We start from the raw sequence: 22305 nt of genomic DNA, 5'->3' as shown, positions 1-22305 counted from the left end.
GCTCTCCGCGCTCCCCAACCAGAGCTCGCCAGAGCGCTGCAGCCGCCGCCAGCGAGCCGCGCGCGGGTTCCCGGATGTGCGGCGCTCGCGGAAGCCCCGCCCCCGCCGCCGGCTCCGCGCGCCCCCGCCCTCTGCCCCGCTGCGCTCTGCTTTCCCCTCCCTCTCCCGCCCTCCCCTTTTTTCGTGCCTTGAGGTTGCGGGTCAGCGCGAGCCTCTGCAGTGAGTCCGTCACGGCTTCGGCGGGAGCTTGAGCGCGAAGCTGCAAGCCCCCAAGCCTCCGGGCCCCTTCTCTTCCCGCTCCCATTCCTCTTTGCTTCTCCCCGTCTCTCCTGTTCTCTCAGTCTCTGAATCTCGACTTTAATTTTTCTTCTACCCCGCCCGCTCCCGCGTGCCCAGTCACCCGGCCGGCGCGGGCCCCGCGGCGCCGCCTCTCCTCCCAGCCCGCACCCCCTCCCTTGCGGGCGTCCCGAGGGCCGCAGCCGCCCCAGCCGAGCGCAGCTGGGCCGCCGCCGCCGCCGTTGCCGCTTCCTGCAGGAGCCCGTCTGAACCCCGACCCTCTTCTCCGTCCGAGCGAGCCGCCGACCGCCGAGCAAAATGGTGAGACCTTTGCTTCCCGAATGCACCAGCTCTTCCCCACCCGCCGCTTCCAGGGGCGGGGGCGGAGGCGAGCCCCGATGCCCTCGGTCGGCTGCTCCCGGTGGAAAATTCGAGAGATCCGGCCCGGGCTGGTGCCGTGGTGCATCCGAAAGCCCTCAGGGGCCTGGATGTCTTGGCGGCCGCGGGGGCGTCGCGCGGTTGCCTGTCAGGACAGTGGGGCCCCCGCGCCCGCCTCCGGGCCTTTGCGGCACCCCCTCCCTGGCGGCCTCTGGGATTCCGCCTCTGCCTCGACCCCCCTGCCCCCGGGCCATCGGCCTGGTGCGGTCCCCTCGCCGCCCCGCATTACTTCTTTCGGACCCTCTCGATTGTGGAGCTCCCTTTCACCTCCCAGACTCTCCAAAGTTCGGGGAGATTCCGAAATCCTATGGAAATAATATGTGACAAATGGCTGTTTATATAAGACCCAGTTTCTCTCCAGAGCTGTTCTTTCTCCCACTCACACTCCATTTTCAAGCAGTGAGTCTTGGCAGGAATCCTGCCACTTAGTTCCCCCCTCTCCTGTTGATGTTTATTTCGCTGCTGTGTGCAACCTTTCGGGGGTTCTCTCCCTGCTGCTTTTCTCTGCACTGGCGAGCCGGAAAGGGCCAAGGTGTATATTCATGAAAACATAGCAGAACTCGGTCTTTGATAAATGGGGATGCCTTTTTTTAAATGCTTTCTCACTACCAAGGGTTTTCTTTGTTACCTTCGTAAGTCTCTCTCTTGTGGTTGTTTTTGAATCATGGCGATTTAAATTTGTCTTTCCTTACCCTCAGTAATCCCTAGGTAGAATTCACTGCTGTAGTGTTTCAAACCGACGCTAGGGGTGTGTCTCCCGCCTCTGTCACTGTAGCCAAGAAATCAACGACGCCCTTTTAGCCAGTTACCGGGCTCGCTCTCTCCGGGGTGGCCGGTGTAGTTTCCTTTTGTAATCAAGAATTGTGTGCAAGGCAGCAAAGGTTCGCAGTGCTTTTCCATCTGTATCAGGGATTCGAACATGTGATTTGGTCGCTTAATGCTTTTTCTAAAAGTCTTTAAACAATTCTCAGAAGATTTTAGATTGACCTTAGGTAATTTTTTGCACTTTTTAATTGCATTGCATCCTGTATGTAGAATTTGGGTATTTCAAAATAGAGTGATGGATTAGTGAAGAAATTCTGTTGATTGCAACTTAAACTCAATTTGGTGTGAATGTGCGGGAAGAAAGTGAAATTAGAATGTTTAAGTCAATTTTTATTTAAAATACAGGTCAAGTGATTTTAAGTGCACTTACGAGTATACCTAGAATCCAAATTAGGAGTAGACTTAATAAATGATTAGTGATTTTTTATGTATAAGTTTTCCCCTGACAATTTGGGAGGCATCTCAGAGACAACTTTTGCTCACAGTCACAAAATTTAGGCTTTTTCAGACTTAGAAAAAAACAGCTTAGATCCGAGGCATTCATACACAACTTCATTATACATGTGTTTTACTTGAAGGCCAGGATCTTGAAGATCTTTGTGCATTGCAGTGAACGTTTTCACCTGTATTTATAAACAGTAAATTTTGAGGAACAATGATCTAGCCTTTTGTTGTTTGTATATTATATAGCAAAATGATCTCGTTTGCAAATAGGTTTTCTTTCATGTAGTGTATGTTTTTTGAACAACAGACTGGATTTGGGAAATCCTCTTTTGGCTCTTAAATTTATCTTTCAGGTATATTTAGAAAATATACCCGAGTACTGAGCTCCTAGGAATTTTCCCCAAATCTCACTAATGGTCATTTGTCTTTGGTAAAGTAAGTAAATAGATGTTACTGGAATAAATAAACGTATCTTCACAATTTCTTCTCTAGGTAGACATGTATAGTTTTAGAGTATTTCAGTGTCACATGTAAGGGAATGGAAAAAAATAAAATAATCAAATAGAAGAATGTTTAGGTTGCTGTGATTGAAAACAGTTTCTGAGTAATTTTTGAAGGAGTAAATTTTATAGGGGTATTTTTTGAAACCAAGTTAACTTTAAACAAAAATAGTTTTTACTATGTGCTTAGTATAATTTAGAAAGGTGACACTGCCTTTTGTATCTATCTGTCATTGGAATGGATATATGAATTTAATTTGGACGCATATAGGAATATTGTTCGTAAGTAATTGGTGTGTAGGTAGCTACTTTAAATTTTGTTACTTAGGGCAACCTTAAATTTAATAAATGACTATATGACTTTGTGTTTTTAAACTTTTTATTCAGATCCTCTGACAAAGGCTACTTTAAAAACAAAATCCAGCAACATGTCCTATGGCCAGCAGAATTAAAATTCACATGAGTCAGGAGAAGAAAATTTCTTTACTTGTTATGTCCCGCGGTGTATGAGAAAATTAAAAAGGCTCAGAGCACAAGGTAAAGAAGCTGACTTAAGGGCAGGTCCGGAGCGAGAGGGACAGACCACTGTGGGAGGATCAGGCATCTGTCATACACAGCAAGGCAAGCAGAAGTACAGAGCAGTATAAGGAAGTCAGCTTGGGGCAGAAGGATTAAGAGTTAGACGGACTAGGCCCAGAGTCTGGGCAAGCAACAGGGATTCATTCATGTCAACAAATACTTAAAAAGATTTTCTCTATTGTTCACTGACGATTGTGCTTGATTGTAGAACATCATAAAGTGGAAGTAGGTATGAAGAAAGGTAGCGTGAGTTATATGAATAATGTACACAAAGCTGAATAAAAATTGAGGAAAGAGCAAGTCAGTTCATCTGGAGTTAGGGAAAGTTTTGTGAAGGAGGTAACAATTGAGCTGAGTCTAAAAGGATTATTAGATTGTAGTGGGCAGAGGTGGGGGCAGCTAGGAAAAGACTTCAAAATCCTTGAGATAGAGAGAGACAGCATATGTGGAGCACCGATCCTTAAAATGGGGTTCCTGGGTCAACAGCATCAGCGTTATCTGGGAACTTGTGAGGCTCCTCACTAGACCAGTTGAATCACCAACTTGGAATGGTGTCCAGCAATCAAGATTTTACAGATTTTCCAGGTAGTTCTAATATATGCTAAATTTTGAGAGCCACTGTTTAGAGAAGAGCAAGAAATGTATTTACTTAAATTTTAGTTAAGTATCTCTTAATATACCTAGCAGTGACTATAAAACATAAGACACAATTGTAATTTCCGAGGAACTTGAGTAGGATGGATAACTAAAGATGGGTGCTGTTAAGAGCACAAGTCAGGGGTGGGGTGGGGCAGGGAGATCAATGTCACTCAAAGAAAGCTTCTCGGAAGAGATGGTGTCTGAGCTGAGCCTTAAAAGGGTGAGTATATAGCCAATGGGAAAGTTGTTCTAGATGAAAACTTTCTGTTTAAAGCCACGGAGGCATGGATATTCATGTGAGGGGTGCCGGTAGAAGGGAGAGAGAGTGGTCAGGTAGACTGAGTCAGAACACAGTGAGGTTTGCATGTCCTCTGAAGGAATTTACGTTTTTTCCCCCTCAAGCCAGTGGGAAGTTATTATTTTTAAGCAGGAGAATGACATTGTCACATTTACAGAAGTTTCTTCCCTTTTCTGAAGGAGATACTTTCTAAGACCCCCCGTAGATGCCTGAAACCAGGGATAGTACTGAACCCTATATACTATATATTGTTTTTTCCTATACGTGCATACCTATCATAAAATTTAACTTACGAATTAGGCACAGTAAGAGATCGAACAATAACAAATAATAAAGTAGGACAGGTGTACCAATATACTGTAATACAAGTTATGTGAATGTAGTCCCTCTCACTCATACACAACCAAGGCAGCTACTAATGACCAATGGGCAGGTAATGTACACAGAGTAGATCCTCTGGACAAAGGGGTGATTCACATCCTAGGCGCGATGGAGTGGGACTGAGCGGGGTGGTGTGAGACTTCATCACGTTACTTAGAATGGCACCCAATTTATAACATGTTTACTTCTGGAATTTTACATTTAATATTTTTGGACTTTGTTTCACTACAAGTAACTGAAACTGTGGAAAGTGAAATGTGGATGAGGGGAGACTACTTTTTTAGAGATAAATTGATGGCCATGTGGATAATAAAATGGGATGATGGATCTAGATGTGGGGACCGATTAAGGACTTACGGTAATTCATGTGAGAGAAATAAGGACTTGAAAGAATGTAGTGACAGTGCATGTGGTGTGGAGGTGTGAGACAGACACATCTAAGAGGTAGAAGATAGGACTTGCTGACTGCTGGATTGTGGGGGGGGAATCCTTGTGCGGCTTCTGGCTTGGGCTACTGGATAGATGATAGTGCCATCCATTCAGCGAATACTCATTGAGCACCTACTTGGGTAGAATCTGGTTCCAGGGTTACATGGGAAATGCTAGCCGCCCTCAAGAAACTTCTAGTTTGCTGGTTTCATCTCTATTCTTCTATAGTCTTTTGGTAGTTAATGTTTAGAATGCTGTGTTGCAGGATTCTGACTTCAGTACGACAGGGTGCTCTGAAATAGTAACAGTGCCTGTTGCATAGATAAAATAATTGCCAAGGAAATAGCAGAAAGAACTTAAATAAAACAACTATGGGACATTTATACAATGGAATACTATTTGGCCACAAAAAAGAAAAAAATTCCCTTTGCCACAGGATGGATGGACCTGGAGAACATTATGCTAAGTAAAATAAGTCAATCAGAGAAAGACAAATACCATATGATTTCACTCACACGTGGAGTCTAATGAACAAACTGAACTAACAAGGAAAATGGGGACAGAATCATAGATGGAGAGCAGGGTGACAGCTAGTGGGGAGAGGGCGTGGAGAGATTAAGCAAAAAGGAAAAAAGGACTCATGGGCATGGACAACAGTTTGCTGGGGGGAGAGGGGTATAAGGGGACTAAATGGTAGTGGAAAAAAATACAGTAAAGATTAAATTTAAAAAGAAAAGAACTTGTTTGTTTGGATGTAGGAGGAGGCAATATGTTTGAGCATTGATTCTCAAAATGTTGATCCTGAACTGGTAGTATCGGCATCATCTGGGACATGTTAGAAATACACATGGTCTGCGTAGAAGATACAGGAGGAAGAAATGAAATTTGGACGAGTGATGATGATTTCTATATTGGACATGTTGAATTCAAAGTAGTCACGGGTCATCTGGGTAGATATGGCCAACAGGTAATTAGCTATCTATATCTGGAGCTCAGAAGAGAAATTTGGGGTTGGGTTAAGAATTTAAGCATTGTCTTTGTATTTCTGTTAGGTAGTACTTGAAGCCATGAAACTGGATGAAATCCTATAGAGAAAGAATATAAAATGAAGAGAATGCAAACCTTAAAGAACATTGCAGTAGAGGATGAGGAACATGCGAAGGCTCAGAATAAATATCGTATTTTGCTGACTATAAGACGCACCCGCCCATTTGGGAGGAAATGGGGGTGCGTCTTATGGTCTGAATGTAGCTTATGTGGCTCACTGCCGGGGGGGTGGGGGGGGAGTGGAGCAGGGTCACAGGAGGCAGGAGTAGGACCACATTTTTTGCCTCAAATTTTTTTTCCCTATTTTCCTCTAAAACCTAGGTGTGTCTTATGGTCCAGTGCATCATACAGTCCGAAAAGTATGGTAGCTATAGGGATAGTTGGGATGTTAGAGTGATGTCACATCTGAAGGAGTCTGCAGTGCCCAGATATTGCAGAGATCAGGAAAGAGGAGAACTTAAAAGTGTCTTCAGGAGGGATCAGGTGACTTGGGAACAGTACAAAAAAACCACACACCAGTTTGTACTGGTAGCAAGGAAAGGCAGAATGCAGTGAGCTGAGGAATAAATAGGTGGTGGCTAGACATTGAGTAAAGACAGTTAATTGAACATTTGCCTACTGGGAGAGAAAATCAAAGCTAGAGAATATAGGTTTGATAGGAATTTATTTTGAGGTTAAGGGAACATGCCAGGAAATAAGGTGCAGTTGAAGATTTAGAGGGATTAAGATGGAATTATTGATAGTTTGAGCAAGGAGGTAGGAATGCATATGACTCTCCTTAGACAAGAGGAGAGATTTTTCCCATCTGTCAACTTGAAAGGGAAGAGGATAAAAGTGAAGGCTAGTGTAGAGGCCTTAATTTTTAAGACAGTAACTCAGTTAACTTCTGGGTAATGAAAATAAGATTTCAAGGGAATGTAAAATGAGAATGCAGAGGCCTTGTCTTTGTCTTTTCATTGTTATATTACAAATTTGGTATATAGTAGATACTAAGTAGTGTTTGAAGAAGGAATATGTAAATAAGTGGAAGAAAGGAGTAAGTGTTGATGAGACAGTGGAGGCAATGAGTGTGAGTTCCTTTTTTGAGACATTTATGAAGAAAAGGACAAAGAAAAGTTATAGTTTACAGTTGGGATAAATTCTTTTTAGCATACATAGATGCTGGTATTCTTTAGAATAAGAAGAAAAGCCAGGAGAGGGAGCTGTCAGAAAGAGGATGGTTAATAAAATGAGCCCTGGAAGTGCTAGAAAAAGTAGAAAAAGAGGGATTAAACAACAGGAGGGACATCAAAGGAGAGAGGAAAAATCAGGGTGAGGAGAGTAGGCCATAGCAACAGATTAGTGGTTTTTTAAAAAAATGTTTTAGTTGTATTTTTTCCAATACCATTTACTCCCCTTACATCCCCCTCCCCCCTGCAGTCACCACACTATTGTCCATTCCATGAGTCGTTTTCTTTTTCGCTCGATGCAGCAGCTATGTTTACATAAGTTCATACCAGAGGGTCTAAAAATCATCTCAGTAACTTGAGAATAGTTTTTGAGGCAAGATTATTTGCTGAAGTTGAGATTGAGGCAAATGAGGTAAATTAGAGGGTGAAGAGTATAGAGAAGGATTATAATATCAATTCTGGGGGATTTGGTGGGCAGTTAACAGTGCATTAAGTAAATATTATTAAATAGCAGGTAGACCCAGGAGAGACAACAGTGGGCCACTGACCTAGGAAATGAATCTGGAGAAGAGGAATTTTAACAAGAAAAGTGTTTACTGCTTTGTCAGTCTTTGCTTTAGTAACTTCTGATCAAATTACATGGGCCTAAAAGGAATGCACCGTTTTCTGAGTTTAGGTTTTATGTAAGGGAAACATAGTTGTAGATTGATATTGTTAATTTTTTTTAAAGTTCTAAAGGCACTATTAATAGTTGATTAAAAATTAAATGACACTGAATGGTATAAAGTGGAGAGGAAATCTTTCCTGGTCAGCCCTTCCCCTTGTATTGATTGTAATTTAGTTTTTATTAAAAAGATTACCAAGGTCAAACTTGGAAATTTTAATGATTCATGCTGTAGTTTACTTTTAGCAATCAGTTTATTTAAAGGTTTTTAATTGTATTTCGAGTGTAAACATTGAGTCAGTAACAGTTGAGCATAATTTTTCTAATCAGGTAGCAATTTCATAATGATTGAAGTTGGTACTTTATAAAGGGTCTGAACTATGATAGTATTATTATGAAATTACTCATAGTGATGATAATATATTACTGGAACATTGTACTTTTTCCACTCACCACCTTGTTAAACATTAACTGTATGGATAACAACTACTACTTAAATTAAAAAGAAAACAACCTTAGAAGTGTAGTGTATAAAGCATCTATTTTATTTCAGGTTTACCAGATTAAAATTCTTCCTCACTTTTACCCTTCCAAATAAGCCTTTTCTTCAACAGCCTACAGCCACTCTCTCCCTTTCTGCATTTTCTCCTTGGACTTCCTCTTTGTGGTCATGAGTTTGACAGTGTAATTAAAGCCAGTGCACAGATGTAGCACAGGAATAAAATTTTGAAGTAGAATATGACTAATACATGTTTCTGGGTTTGTCTTTGTTTTTTATAGTCTTGTACTATAAAAATATTTAAAGCATTTGAAAGTTTCTATAGGAAATCCTTTGAAATTTAGCACTGATAATCAGGACCTAGGTTTTATAGGTTCCTTCCCTAGAGTTTTGTTTTGTTAGTTACAGACCTTCCTTAAGAGTATCACAGGAGGAGGGCCATGTTAATAGCCCTATTGCTACCCATAAAACATATTTGTAAATGAAATAGCAGTTTGATTTGTTTCTCAGGTAACATTATTAAATTCATATATTCTCTAGCCAGGTCTCTCTTGTCTTTCATAAATAATACAGAGTATTTATTTTTATTTGTATGTTAGAATTAGGCATGCATTTTAACACCTGGCTACAAGAGAACGAAGCATAGCAACCTACAAAAAGGATCAAACCTTTACCATTAGCCGTATTAGAGCTATTAGCATTTTTATTTATTCTTAATATTTTTTTCCTATGAGGGTTTTTTTTTCCTTAATCCCATCCTTTTCCATCCAGCCCCCCACCCAAACTCCTCTCCCCTCTGACAGCTGTCAGTCTGTTCTCGGTATCCATGAGTCTGTTTCTATTTTGTTAGTTTATTTTGTTCGTTATATTCCACATATACGTGAAATCATAGGTATTTGTCTTTCTCTGGTTTATTTCACTTAATATAATACTCTGCCATTTTTATTCTTTTTTAAAAAAGATTTTAGTTATTTATTTTTAGAGAGGGGGAAGGGAAGGAGAAAGAGAGGGGGAGGAACATCAGTTGTGGTTGCCTCTGGCACCCCCTACTTGGGGACCCAGCCTGCAACCCAAACATGTGCCCTGACCGGGAATCGAACAGGTGACCCTCTTCACAGGCTGCCACTCTGTCCACTGAGCCACACCAGTGAAGGCCCATTTTTATTTTTAATCTGCCTAGTTTCAGGGATGATTTTCTTTCATATCTTCCTGAGTGTGATGCCACAAGCAGTGTCCTATTAGAGGCATGCATTAGTTGGCATCCTGTCATACTTACTTGTAAGGCAATTTTTAATAAAAATTAGAATGTTAGGAAAAACAAGTGCTAATAAATAATGAGTGAAGTCTGTGATTTTATATGTATTGATGTTGCAGCTATTTCCTAGCAAATAGAATTCTGTGAATTATAAACTAACTCATAATATTTATCAAGTAAATAGTGAATTTATGTACAGGTGAACTCATCTCTGCTTCCCTGTCTGGTTGTCACTGTCTCTCTAGCTTTACCATCATATTTCTTGACTTTCATCTCCTTTTGCTCCTTTTCTTGTTTCTCAGTCTGCAACAGTCTAGATCCTGTGATGTCCAGTTAAGTAGACACTAGCTACCTGTGGCTGTTTTAAGTTAAAATAAATTAAATGGAATTCAAATAAAATTATAATTTAATTACATGAATTAAAATTAAATAAGATTATAAGTTCAGTTTTTCAGTCACAACAGCTATATTACAAGGCTCAGTAGCAACTTGTTGCTAATGGTTATTGCCTTAAGGTAGGTAAAGACCATTTCCATTATTGTAGTATGTATCTGCATTTCACTGAAACTTAGTGTGTTGGCAGTAATCTTATAAACCAGCATGAGATTTGGAGTTGGAATGATTTGAATTTTTAGATTCTGATTCTGACATTTATTAGCTGTGTTACTGAATAAATACCATAAACTCTCTAGGCATGATTTAGTACATTGCAAATTGGAATAACAATATCTCAAATTGTGGTGACAGTAGTGTCTGGAAATCCAGTAGGTACTCATTAAATTTATCTGGTTTCATTCTTCCATGACTTCTTTGTAATACTGGATGTTGTTGGAAATTCTTAGTTCTCTCCTCTTCTGTCTTCTGGGCCCTTTTAAATATGATTGTATCACTTTCCCATTTAAAATTCCATATATTATAAAACTAAAATATTTAACATAGCCCATAGACACCATAGGTTCTGCCTATTATTTACTTCAGCTTCTTCCACATGTTCCTGCTTTCTCTCTGTACTTTAGCCACTGTTTTTCTGTTTATTCTACCATCAGAGCCTTTTGCATAGGCTATGTTAGAACGCCTCACAGTTTCTTTAAGGAAAGGCTCCCTCAAGGGGAACCTTGCACCCCTACACCATGTTAGGCTATATTCCTGTGTGCATTTTTATGTCATCTTGGTAGCACATGATTAATTAGTTCTGTAGGTGTTGGCTTGCTTTCTGTCTTCCCGTGATTCAGTGTGAGCTCCCTCAAGAGTGGGCATTGTGGCTGTATTGTTCTTCACTCTCGTATACCCTTGATGCCAGCACAGGCCCCTACATACTATAGGAATTCAATAAATATTTGTTAAGTGAATTCTTCATTTACTTTCAAAGTTTCGTCATATTTTCTGTAATGATTTATATTTAAGTCCACATCATTCTCTTCTCCAGTCCATGGATCAGATTGCTTACTGGGTGGATATTTATTTAAATAAGGATATCTGTAAGACACCAAACTCTTCAGCATAACAAAAACTACATTATTGTTGTCTTACTCATGCTTCATTATTCCCTAATTTTGGGGGGGGGTTCCTAATTTTTCTTAATGGAAACCCTGTCTGTCCATTCACTGCTGTCTGGAAACCTGGTATTCCTTTTCCTCCCCTTTACTACTATCCATGTCTTAAGCAGTCACCAGTTGCAGTCTGTACGAAGAGGGACTTCTGAGCCATTCCAGTCTGGCTCACATACTATTGATAAAGAGGAAAATGGATATATAATGTTCCCAGCATATTAGTACCTCGTGCCATGAAGTAGTGACAGCTAAGTAAAATACACTAACACAGTTGAGAGCGGTGAACGGAAGAATGCAGTACTGTATACTATCCGTATAATCCACATTCTTTCTCTTGACTCAGTTTGGCCATGGATCAGTGTTGGAAGAATTTATTTCACAATTTCCCCAGATGTTTGTGCATTTTTCCTTTGTTTTTATAACTTAGCTGGAAACGGACCTTGTACTTTTTTTCTACTACTTTCATCCGTACCTTTAAAAAGTCCTATACTTAATTAGTACATCTTTATGTTAATATGCTTATTAGTATTTTTGTTGGTTTTGTTAGTACTCTGGTTACAGAGTTGCACAGGTTTTGAGAGATTGCTTCCAACTCTCCCTTAAGCTATGTTACTTTTAATGCGCATTGTTAAGAACATGAAGTATTTTCAGGAACGTAAGTATTAAGTTATAGCAACATGTCCTCATTTAGGTGCCCCAAATGCGACTTGAATCAGCTGCTTCATCCCCATTGCCACTGGCATGGTTGCAGTTCCATGTATTTCTCCGGAGGACTATTTCTGTAACCTACTTAATGCTTTGCTCTTTTTGCCTCCAGTTTCTTCCTCCTTCATTCTGTCCTCTGTATCGCCACTAGAGGTTTTCATGGGAAGGGGAAATCCAGGGTCATCGCCTTATTTAAAAGTCAATGCTACATCTTTTAGAATTAAAAATTTATACTCCTTTCATGACACTCATGTTCTCATCCTTATTTCTGGCCATCCTTATGCTATGTCCACTATGTCAAGTCACTTGGTTCTCAGATGCCTCATCCTTTTTTATTTATTTGTGCCTTTGTGTGTACTTTATCTTTCATCTGCAATGTTCTTTCCCTTTTTCTGTCTGGCAGACATCAAGATTCCATCCCAGTGGCATTCTGTGAAAACTTTCCCACGTCCCACAGGCAATTAATGGCCATTTGTAAATAACTTCTAGTGCATCCTATATTTCATTGTGTTTAATTGCCTTTCCTCCTAAACTGTGGGCTCCTCTAGAGCAAGGGATGCATTTTAATTCATCTTTGTAAAGCCAGTTCCCATTACAGGTTCTCTTGTGGAACTTAAATGTAAATGATGGATGGGTGAGTAGGCTTTTGTCCTGCTGGCTTGGGAAGCCAACAGAGGTGCAGTTGAGTTAAGTTTTATTTATAGTCATTGCTAGAGGCAAAAATGATAAAACTGAAGCTGCCCTACTTCAGGCACATGGTGAGAATGGAGGATTCTTTGGAAAAGATGATAGTGCTGGCAAAAACAGAAGGCAGCAGGAAGAGAGGTAGGCCAAATATGAGATGGATTCATTCCATCGAAGCAGCCATAGGCATGAGTCTATAGTAGAGCTGTAACAAGGTGCTAGGTTTCTTCTGGTCACTCTGCTTGACCAGTTTGACGTTAACATGTAGCAGCTGTTTGGGCATTTTATCATTCAGTCTAGTTACTTGACTCATCAAATAGAGTTATATAATGTCAATCAGTTATTTAAGTGCTGAAAGAATGCTGTCATTTTTGTTGTTGATTATGTTGCCTTCAATGAATTTCATTTGGTACTATGAGACATAATATGTGATGGGACAAATATGGAATATAGAGTTGGATGGATTATATTAGAGTAACCTGAATCTGCAAAATGGCCGCAAGACTGCCTGATTTAGAGTTCTTGTGGGTATCGGGTAAGGTAATTACCCAAGATGCGTATAAAGTGCAAAATGCTGTTTAAAATTTTGAAAATCAAACTACTAAAAACTTGCATGTGTGAGTAGTATTCTTGGCAGATCTAGATTTCATATACTTCATTTTAATTTCTGTGCAGCTAACAAAGTAGAAAAAATGTCAGAGTGTTTTGGGCTACAAGTAATAGAATACCCATCTAACTAAAAATGGTCTAATAATAAGGAATATATTATCTGACAAAATGAGAAGCCCAGAGCCAGAGTTGTTCATCAGATTTCAACAAGGACATAGGTTTTAGTTTACTTTAAAGCTCGGCATATCAGGAGAGAGTTGCCACAGTTTTATGTGCCAACATCTGTCTGAAGGAGAGAGAGCAAGGAGGGCCTCAAGTTTTTCTTTTTATTAGAGAGGAAGAATGAGAGGAAGAATTTCCTTGCAAGTCTCATAGCAGTTTTTTTCCTTAGATCCCATTTTGTTCTTAATGTTTTCTTGCATACCATAAAAAGATACAGTTTGTTATTCTGGCAGGGTCTTTTCCTCCAGTTTTATTGAGAATAATTGACATACATCAGTATAAGTTTAAGGCATACAGTGTGATGGTTTGATTACCACAATAGGTTCAGTTAAAATCCATCATCTCATATAGATACGGTGAAAGAGAAGAAAGAAGAAAAAAAATTTTTTCTTCTGATGAGAACTATTAGGATTTACTGTCTTAACTTCCTATATATGATACAGCAGTGTTAACTACAGTCATCATGTTGTGCATTACATCCCTAGCACTTTTTTTTTTATCTTATAACTAGAAGTTTGTACCTCTTGACCACCTCCCTCCAAGGCAGTTAAGTTCTTAAAAACTGGCTCTAGCTTACCACAGATAAGGCCTTGCAGTAGAAAAAACAACCTCTTTTATTTTGTACACTGAGCAGTATCTTACTTGGTGCTCTGACGGGATTGTAGGCAATGAAAAGTATATTTGACTTCTGATATTATACTGTACTGCTTCCCTCACCAGCACATAGATATTACCCTGTATTGTTAGACTATTCACAGAAGTACTTTCTGTACCTAGTTTACCATAAGCAAAATTCTGTTCCCTTTCAAAGGATATCATCTGCCTTGCAGTCCCTACTAGTGAAGGAAAGCTGCTCATTTTAAGTTAGGGGTGGGTGGGAGTTTGCCGTTGTGTTAGATCAGGTGTTGAAAAACCTTTTCTGTAAAGGGCCAGATAAAAAATATTTTAAGATTTGTGGGCCATACAGCCTTTTGCAAATTCTGACCTCTGGCATTGTAGCTTGAAGCAGCTATAGAGGGCAATACATGAACAAGCAAGCATGGCTGTGTTTCAGCAAAACTTAATTTACAAACACAGTTGACAAATTGTTTCTAAAAGCAACAAAATAAACAACAAAAGAAAAAAGATAAATTGAACATCACCAAAATTAACATCTTAAGTGCTTCAAAGGACACCAAGAAAATGAAGAGACAACCCCTACAGAATGGGAGAAAATTTTTGCAAATCATAGATCTGATAAAAGACTCCTATCTAGAATATGTAAAGAATTCTTATGACTCGGTAACAAAGACCCACCCAACTAAAAAGCAGGTAGAGAATCTGAGTAGACATTTCTCCAGAGGGGATAATCTCACGTTCAATAAGCACATGAAAAGATACTCAGCATCATTAGTTATTAGGGAAATGCAAATCAAAGCCACATGAGATACCATTTCACACTCACTGGCATACAAAGACCAGATAAGTGTCGATGAGAGTGTGTAGAAATTGAAACCCTCATAGTATTGCTGGGGAGAATGTAAATGTTGTATTATAGTTGCTTGAGAAAACAGTTCTTAAAATGTTAAACATAATTACCTAGTAATTCCATTCCTAAGCGATATATACCTATAAGAAGTGAAATGAAAAACTTGCATGTGAATGCTCATAATAGCATTCTTCTTCTTTTTTTTTTAAAGATTTTATTTTTTCTTAGAGGGGAATGGAGTAAAAAGGGGAGGGCAAGAAACATCGATGTGCCAGAGATATACATCGATGAATTGCCTCTCTCACACACCCTGACCGGGGACTGGCCCGCAACCCAGGTATGTGCCCTGACTGGGAATCAAACCAGTGACCTTTCTCTTTGTGGAACAATGCCCAACCAACTGGGCAACACCAGTCAGGGCCAGTATTAACTCTTAATAGCCAATAAAAAGCAAAAAAGGAAACTGTCCAAATGTCCATCAGCTGATGAATGGATAATAACATGTGCTCCATGCATACAAGGAAATATTTGGCAGTGGAAGTATTGACTGTTGCTACTACGTAGATGAACTTTGAAGATAGTGTGCTAAGTGAAAGAAGCCAGTTACAAAGGAACACACCCTTGATATATAATGTCCAGGATAGGCAAATATACAGAGACAGATTACTGGTTGTCTAGGATTCAGGTGAGGCAGGGAGATGGGGAATGACAGCCAGTGGATGAGGGCTTTCTTTTTGGGGTGATGAAAACGCTCTGAACTTGATTGTGGTAATGGCTGCATAACTTTGGGGATGTAACACACAGCATGGTGACTATAGCTAATAACATCGTATTGCATATTTGAAAGTTGCTAAGAGTAGGTCTTAAGAGTTTTCATCACAAAAGGAATTTTGTAGCTTTCTGGTAAGATGTTAACTGTAATGTTGTGATCATTTTGCAATATACAAATACTAAATCATGCTGTACACCTGAAACTAATGTAAATGTCAATTATATCTCAATTTAAAAAAAGATACTAAAATAAAACCCAAGAGGTAGTAGGTCTGATTTGGTCTGGGGCTATAGTTTGCTGACCCCCTAATAGATTATTACTTATTTAGCCTCCTGCAGTCAATTTCTTCTGTCTGACTGTCCCTCCTCCCTTCCTTCCTTTTAAAGATTTTGTTGATTTATTTTTAGAGAGGGAGAAAAAGAGGGAGAGAAACATCTGTGTGAGAGGAGAACATCGATCCATTGCCTTTCTTACATGCCTCAACCGGGAACAGAACCCACAACCTAAGCATGTGCCCTGACTGGGAATTGAACCTGTGACTTTTTGCTTTGCGGGATGACGCCCAACCAACTGAGCCACACTGATCAGGGCTGTATTTCTCTCTATTCTTCTCATTGTTACCGTCTTTCTGTATCTGTTTCCATTGGAATTTAGATTCCCGTGTCACACATTTTCCCACTAGGTTCCCCCGTCGCTCTCAGTCATTACGTACATCCTGTTTAGTGTTTCTTGGCCCTCTCCGTTTTACTCCCCTGTACTTCCTCTCTACTTCCACTGTTTCCTGTGGCCGTAGTCAGGGTGGTCTCTTACCAGCATCCAGAACTGTTCCACTGCTAGGACTTTGTTTTCTCTGTTTTGGTATTATTTTCTCAACTATAATGGTTTAAAATACTATGAGAATTTTCTGTTTGGTTTTGGGATTATATGTGTTTTAAAATCAAAATATAGTACCAAATTAGTATTGCTCCCTACAGGAAGTTGTTGGATAGTTTCCATGCAACAATAATTTATACTTCCCATCCCTTTACTACATCTCCTCTCGGCTGTCTCCGCCTATCTCGTGCCCTCTTAGTGCCATGCGTCTGTGATTGTGATGGCTGCATTAGACATGTGAGCGCTGCATTTTAAGTTGCTGTCCCCGTGTGAGTTGGCCATGACGAGCCACTTGAGTTTGTGTTCTAAGATGAAAAGAAAATGGCTTCAGTACCTTACTGCTTTTCTTGTATAATGCAGAACAGATGTAGCTATATGATATACTTACTGTTGGTGAGGATACTATGGGAATTATATTAGTTTGAATTCAAATTTGGTCTGTACCACTACCAGCTGTGCGACTTTGTACAAGCTGCTTAACAGTAACACCCATTTATCCAGAAGATTGTTTGGAGGGTAAATGAGATGCATGTAGTCTCTAATAGAGTGTCCAGCACATACGTGTTACTTCATTTTCTTGTGTTGAGTAAACTCTCCTTTGTTCCATTCATGTTTGTATTCACAATGTTAACTTTTAAAGATTACTTTCTAGATCCATCAGTTTTTGCCTTTAAAAAAATCCATTAGAACTTGACAAAGCAACCTTTATTGTATTTCATATTCAGTTTGAATTAAAAAGTAGTTATTGCAATTTGAATTAGTATATCTCAACTGTCTGAAGGACTTTAGGGCTTTATGTAAAGAATTGTCTTAATTTGAAGAAAAGTAACTTCATTGTTAGAATAAAGCCAGATGAAAGGGCCTGCAGGTTTTTCATATTTTTTTAAAGATGTCTGCATTAATAAAGCTTTTGTTGTGTGTCTGTTGCTTCTTGAGAGATACTTTGTAAATTTGGGAATGAAGTTTTATTAAATCCTTGGTTTTATTGATTGCTTACAGTGTATTAAACACGTTGTAGGTTATCATTCTTAACCTTTTGGACAAATACTTTGTCTTTTAAGAGTTTTCTTAAATGTTGGGAGCCTCATCCCTGGAAAAGTTGTGAGTTGGCATAAAGGTGATTAATTGGTAAGTGGACTATGTTTAAAGTTCACATGCCAGTTTATGATGCAATACATTTTTTCAAAGAGATAAAAAAGGATAATGAAGATTTACAAAAGCATGTTTCAGTGATACTTCAAAATGTTTTTAAAGTATTTTTTGTGTATTATACATGGAAGAAAAACTAGTAAATACAAAAACAAAAGCAAGTGCTTGGCTCTTGTGGAGCTTGCAGTGTAGTAAGGTAATCATAGTGGATCACTGATTCCATATCTGCAAACAGCTCCTTTGCATTTAATTTAGGTCTAGTTCAAAATGAATCTTGGTCCTGACCAGTGTGGCTCAGTTGGTTGGGCATTTTCAGCAAAGCAAAAGGTTGCTGATTTGATTCCCAGTCAGGGCACATGCCTGGGTTGTGGGTTCAGTTCCCTGTTGGGGCATGCATGAGAAGCAACTGGTCAATGTTTCTTTGAACATGGATGTTTCTCCCCCCCCCCCCCAAATAAATAAGATCTTAAAAAATAAAAGATAGAATCTTATTCCATACACACCCACTGTAGTTGTGTGTCTACTCAGAAAATATTTTTCTCTGACAGACCCACAATAATGTGGTTCATTTTTGTGTGTTCATTAAATAAGAAAGTACTTAGGACTGTGTGTTACAATAAATCAGCAGATCATTTAAAATATTGCATCCATTAAGGTTATTTTAAAGAGTTTTTGTAGGGCTACTGTTGGTAATTACTCTTAGTATAACAATCTGCATGACTTAGAGTTGTTACTGATCAAGTTAAAGTTACACTCTTTAATAATATGATTTAGTAAAGTCTGAACCTATCAAAAAAAGAAAGTAATTATTTTGTCCCTTTTGTGACTCTTAATTCTTTCTGACTTAAATGTTTTCCTTAGGTGATTTTTTTGGTAAGATTTTATTTATTTTTAGAGAGAGGGAAAGGGAAGGAGAGAAAGAGGGTGAGAAACATTGGTGTGTGAATGAAACATGGGTCAGTTGCCTCGCATATGCCACCCTGACTGGGGATGGAACCTGCTACCCAGGCATGTGCCCTTGACCGGGAATTGAACTGGTAATCCTTCTCTTTGTGGGATGACTCCCAGCCAACTGAGCCACACCAGTCAGGGCTGCTTACATGATTTTTAAAACCATATTAGAATATGAACCATAATAGAACCAAAGTAATATGTATGCTCCATTGTGAGATATAGCGTAATATAGATCATGATAAAGCTATAATAAAATACTGTTATTAGACTAGAACCGTATTCTACTGATTCTCTTTCTGTATTTAATCATTCATTTTGTTTTTGATGAATTTCTCTTGTATTAGTTTTCTACTATTATTTCATTTTCCATTTTTTATGAACTTTTTCTTGAGTGGTGAAGACTACCCATCTGTATGCTGACCATTTCAAGTTGTATCTTTAGTATGATCTTTCCCTTGAGCCCAGGTTCTGTACTTGCTGATATGTCTACCTGGATGTCCATAGACCCCTACAATTTAAAAATTGTATTTTTGAAGAATGTGAGAATCTGTAATATTTATTACTTGATTTATGCCTAACATACTGCAATGCACAAAGCATTCCCCCCGCTCCCTCTCACTAATGGTTCTGTGAAAGGGTATAAATAGCAGGCTCTTGGCTCCTTTACATGCAGAAAATTGATTCAGAGTATTAATAACCAATATAAAATACAGAATCATATAGTAAAACTTATGTTTAGACAGGTCAATAAAATAATCAGGTGTGCTTGGAATTAATCATAGTTTAAAATGAGACGATTAAATTAGGCTACATTAAAATTAAGAGCCTTTCTTCAAGTGACACCATTCTGGACTCGAAGGACCCAGGCTCCTTGGAGATATAGCTGATTTCAGGACTGGGACAGAGCAAGGACAGTGTCTGCTTGGAACATCTTGTGCCCGGGACATAATAAGTGCCCAGAGGATGATAGGGACATGTTAAAAGGACGCAGGAACCAGACTGAAGGGGAAGGACTCCCACTGGCCAAATGTGAGACAGTTTAAGCATCAAATTTGATAATGATAATAAAAGATTATAACTCATTAAAATAAAATCCCTGAGTTCACACCAAAATACATATAGAAATGGAGGAGAAAAGAAAGCCTTTCCCTACCGGAGATAGGCAAATAATAAATGTTGAAGGAATGACAGAATTAGAAAACTACCATATGGCGATTATATGAGTTAACCTATTGCTCCGTAACAAAGTACCCCAAAATGTAGTGGCTTAGAATAACACACATTATTTCACAGTTTCTGTGGGCTTAGCTGGGTTCTCTGCTTCGTGTTCTATCAGAAGGCCAAAATCAAGTTACCAGTCTGTATCTGAGGTACCATATGGAGGTTTGATTGGGGAAGATTCACCTCCACACTCAATCGTTGGTTGTTGGTGGTATTCAGTTCCTTGTTGATTGTTGGCTGCAGGCCACCCTCAGTTTCTTGCTACGTTAGCTTCATTAAAGCATGTAAACCGAAAAAGCTATAGGAAATGACTCTTGGCAAGACAGAAGTCAGTCTTTTGAAACCTAATCACAGAAGTGATAGCCCCTTAATGTTGTCGTATTCGGTTGGTTAAAAAGCAAGTTACATAAGAGACGGGGATTGATTATACACGGCTGTGAATACCAGGAGATGGGGATCATGTTAGAGGCTGGCTGACCCCAGCGGTCACAATGTAATGGACTCAGACAAAATCATCACTGGATGTTAACACGAATGGGTGAAAGTTTGAGGAGTAACCTGGATATTTAAGTAGTCTAAAACTAACTTGCCATGAGATGCTTATTAAATATAAAGGGGAAAATAATAATTTTGCAGTGGCGAAGCCTGACAGACCTTAGTTAAGTAAACGTTACTAGTAATGAAAAAAATCTTCATCTGCCTCCTGATATCTGGGTAGAATGTATCACTAACTTGGTGATTATTTTACCAGAAGGGTATAATCTGAATCTACTCATGATGAAACATCAGGCAGATCTATTAAGGGGGACAGTCTACAAAATAATTGGGCAGTAATCTTTAAAAATGTCCAAGTAATGAAAGATATAAACAGACCAAAGAATTAATTGTTCCAGTTGAAAGCATGCTAAAGAGAGACATGACAATTGAATACAACATAATCCAAGATTTTTTTTTTGCTATAAAGAATGCTATTAGGACATAATATATATATATATTACAGGATAACGTAGAGTATTACTATGGAACCATGGCAATATTAGAACTAGTAGAGTATATCCATAGTGTACTGGTTCTGTTGCTGTATTGGGGTGTTTTCTTAAATGTTGTTCCCTATTGACAAAATTTAAAACAAATCTTTAAACTGTATCAGCAGTTTTCACAGTGGTCCATGGATACCTCAAAATCCCCATATCACTTCAGGGGTTCCACAAGGTCAAAACTGTTTTCATAATAACACTAAACATTATTTGTTTTATTCACTGCATTTACATTTGCATTGGTGATACAAAACCAGTGGTTGGTGTAACTGCTGAAACCTTAGATCAGGGGTGTTAAACCCCTTTTCACTGGGGGGGCCACATCAGCCTCGCAGTTGACTTCAGAGGCCCGAATGTAATTTCAGCTCCCTAACAGTTGAAGAGTAGTTACATTTATACAGTCCTAAAATTATTTTGGCCCTTGAAGGCAACCGTGAGGCTGATGTGGCCCCCGGTGAAAATGAGTTTGACACCCCTGCCTTACTTACATGAATCCAAACAGTGACAACATACTGTACTTGTAGTTTTTTTTATTCTTCACTGCCATGCATTTGCAGTTTGAAAAAATACCAGCTTTGCTTAAGAATATCCTTGGTAAAGCAGTAAAAAGTATTTTATTAAATCTGATCGTTGTGTGCATATATCTTAATATTCTGTATTGTGAAATGATATATGTGCAAAACACCACTTCTGCATAGTGAAATTAAGATGGTTGTTTTGAGGAAAAAAACCAAGAATTTATGTGGCTTGCAAGCTGAAGGAGCTTTTTCATAGAACACCAAAACTACTTGAGAACAACTGACAAACTGGTTATTCACACTTGAATATTTGGCAGACATAGTCTCAAAAAAGCAGTGAGCCTGTCACTTCAAGGAAAACAACTGATACATAGGAAACATGAAAAAATAGAAAACTATCAAATAAATAGAAGATATAAAGAAGGCCAAATAGAAGGAACTGAAAAATACAATAATGGATAAAGTGGCTCAGTTAGTGAGCAGATAGAGCAGACAGAGGAAAGAATTACTAAACTGGCAGGTAGAATACAAGGAACAACAAATCTGAACAACAAAAAGAAAATACCATATTTTGCCATATTTAATGCACACTTTTTTGCCCAAATTTTTGAGGGAAAATAAGGATGCGCATTATACACAAGTATAATGATTACATACTATGGGTATAACTAATGGGATTATAATCCTGTATATAATGCACACAAAAACATGGGTGTACATTATGCACGGGAGCACATTATACTATACCATATAGCAAAATATGGTAGATTGAAAAAAATTATCTACAGAGCCTCAGGGAACTGTGGGGCTATAAAAAAGATTAACACTGTATCACTGCATTCCCAGGAGAGGAAGAAAGAGGGCAAGGTAGAAAAAGTACTTAAGGAAATAGTGGCTGAAAAGTTCCCAAATTTGGCAAAAGATGTTTAACCTACAGATTAAAGAAGCTGAGTGGACATTAAACAAGATAAACCTATTGAAATTTATAAGAAGATACCATAAAGTTATTCTTCTAAAAACTAAAGAAAAATTAATGTTGAAATCAGCTCAAGAGAAATGATACTTTATATAGATGGGAGAAACAGTTCAAATGACAGATG

At 38.8% G+C, this 22305-nt stretch overlaps 1 protein-coding gene across 1 annotated transcript in view; it reads left to right on the top strand.

Moving 5' to 3' along the window:
• PPP3R1 (protein phosphatase 3 regulatory subunit B, alpha) overlaps positions 1-22305 on the top strand; it is a 57674-nt gene continuing 35369 nt past the window's right edge. Inside the window, exon 1 of the mRNA XM_053923943.2 lies at positions 1-597. Within this exon, the coding sequence (XP_053779918.1) occupies positions 595-597 (3 nt within the window). The 5' untranslated portion in view covers positions 1-594. The remainder of the gene's footprint in view (positions 598-22305) is intronic.

This window comes from Desmodus rotundus, chromosome 5 (assembly GCF_022682495.2).
Source record: "Desmodus rotundus isolate HL8 chromosome 5, HLdesRot8A.1, whole genome shotgun sequence".
In the NCBI taxonomy this organism is placed as follows: domain Eukaryota; kingdom Metazoa; phylum Chordata; class Mammalia; order Chiroptera; family Phyllostomidae; genus Desmodus; species Desmodus rotundus.
Note: the sequence above shows the minus strand (reverse complement) of the source record. Positions and strands in the feature narration are given on the sequence as shown.